Source organism: Chiloscyllium plagiosum, unplaced genomic scaffold (assembly GCF_004010195.1).
Source record: "Chiloscyllium plagiosum isolate BGI_BamShark_2017 unplaced genomic scaffold, ASM401019v2 scaf_3175, whole genome shotgun sequence".
Lineage (NCBI taxonomy): Eukaryota > Metazoa > Chordata > Chondrichthyes > Orectolobiformes > Hemiscylliidae > Chiloscyllium > Chiloscyllium plagiosum.
In genome coordinates this window covers 5,911-8,095 of record NW_025214125.1, presented here as the reverse complement: position 1 = coordinate 8,095, position 2,185 = coordinate 5,911, and the positions used below count along the sequence as shown (strand labels likewise).

Below are 2,185 nucleotides of genomic sequence, written 5' to 3'. Positions count from 1 at the left end.
AATCCACCCTAACCTACACATCCCTGAACACTATGGGACAATTTAGCACGGCCAATCCACCCTAACCTACACATCCCTGAACACTATGGGACAATTTAGCACGGCCAATCCACACTAACCTACACGTCGCTGAACACTGTGGGACAATTTAGCACGGCCAATCCACACTAACCTACACGTCGCTGAACACTATGGGGCAATTTAGCACGGCCAATCCACCCTAACCTACACATCCCTGAACACTGTGTGACAATTTAGCACGACCAATTCACCGTAACCTACACATCCCTGAACACTATGGGACAATTTAGCACGGCCAATCCCCCCTAACCTACACATCCCTGAACACTATGGGACAATTTAGCACGGCCAATCCACCCTAACCTACACATCCCTGAACACTATGGGACAATTTAGCACGGCCAATCCACCCTAACCTACACATCCCTGAACACAATGGGAGAATTTAACACGGCCAATCCCCCCTAACCTACACATCCCTGAACACTATGGGACAATTTAGCACGGCCAATCCACCCTAACCTACACATCCCTGAACACTGTGGGACAATTTAGCATGGTCAATCCACCCTGTACTGCACACCTTTGGACTGTGGGAGGAAACCGGAGCACCCGGAGGAGACCCACGCAGACCCGGGGAGAATGTCTGTGTGGAGTTTGCACAATCCCTCCGAGGGGGGATCGAACCCGGGTCCCTGGCGCCACCAGGCCACCCCAATCTTGTACGATTGTGATGGCCCTCATACTCTATCCCCCACATTACCGGAGAGTCATGGATGGTGGGAACGCGTGTGCGCTGGTGAAGGCTGTCAGTATGTGAGCTCTTTTACAGATTGTCCCCTCCTCCCTTCCCCCGACAGGTTACGAGCTGCTCTATCAGCCTGAGGTCGTCCGTCTGTACCTCTCGCTAATGAAGGAGTCGAAGAACCCTGCGGTCCTTGAAGCAGTGGCTGGAGCTCTGCAGAATCTCTGCGCTGGCCGTTGGACGGTGAGTGTTCCTTCGCTGCACTGGCCCTGTGCTTGTTGGAAAGGTGCCCCAGGTCACCGTCCAACTTTGCCAACACCAAACATTCCCACACTGCCTGGGCCCAGTACTTACTGCCCCCTGTCCCTAGTTGTACCCGCGTTGTGCGTGGGTGGCACTCGCTGGGCCCAGTATTTACTTCCCCATCCCTAGTTACCCCCCGCCTTGAGAAGGTGGTGGGGGGTGAGCGTCCATCTTGACCCGCTGCAGTCCATGTGCTGTTGGTAGACCCACAATGCCCCTGAGGGAGGGAATTCCGGGATTCTGACCCTGAAGGGAACGGCGATATATTTCCGAGTCGGGATAGGGAGTGTCTCGAAGGGGAACTTGCAGGGAGGGGGGGTGGTGTTCCCATGTACCTGCTGCCCGTGCAATTTAGCACGGCCAACCCACCCTAACCTGCACATCCCTGAACACTATGGGACAATTTAGCACGGCCAATCCACCCTAACCTACACATCCCTGAACACTATGGGACAATTAAGCACGGCCAATCCACCCTAACCTACACATCCCTGAACACTATGGGACAATTTAGCACGGCCAACACACCATAACCTGCACATCCCTGAACACTATGGGACAATTTAGCACGGCCAACACACCATAACCTGCACATCCCTGAACACTATGGGACAATTTAGCACGGCCAACACACCATAACCTGCACATCCCTGAACACTATGGGACAATTTAGCACGGCCAACACACCATAACCTGCACATCCCTGAACACTATGGGACAATTTAGCACGGCCAACCCACCCTAACCTACACATCCCTGAACACTATGGGACAATTTAGCACGGCCAACCCACCCTAACCTACACATCCCTGAACACTATGGGACAATTTAGCACGGCCAACCCACCCTAACCTACACATCCCTGAACACTATGGGACAATTTAGCACGGCCAACCCACCCTAACCTACACATCCCTGAACACTATGGGACAATTTAGCACGGCCAACCCACCCTAACCTACACATCCCTGAACACTATGGGACAATTTAGCACGGCCAACCCACCCTAACCTACACATCCCTGAACACTATGGGACAATTTAGCACGGCCAATCCACACTAACCTACACATCCCTGAACACTATGGGACAATTTAGCACGGCCAAACCACCCTAA

The 2,185-nt window shown here is 53.2% G+C and overlaps 1 protein-coding gene across 1 annotated transcript in view; it reads left to right on the top strand.

The window, feature by feature from the left end:
* LOC122547810 (catenin delta-1-like) overlaps positions 1-2,185 on the top strand; it is a gene marked incomplete at its 3' end in the record, with an annotated part of 35,237 nt that overhangs the window by 27,152 nt on the left and 5,900 nt on the right. The window contains exon 8 of the mRNA XM_043686390.1: positions 854-1,009. Within this exon, the coding sequence (XP_043542325.1) occupies positions 854-1,009 (156 nt within the window). The remainder of the gene's footprint in view (positions 1-853; positions 1,010-2,185) is intronic.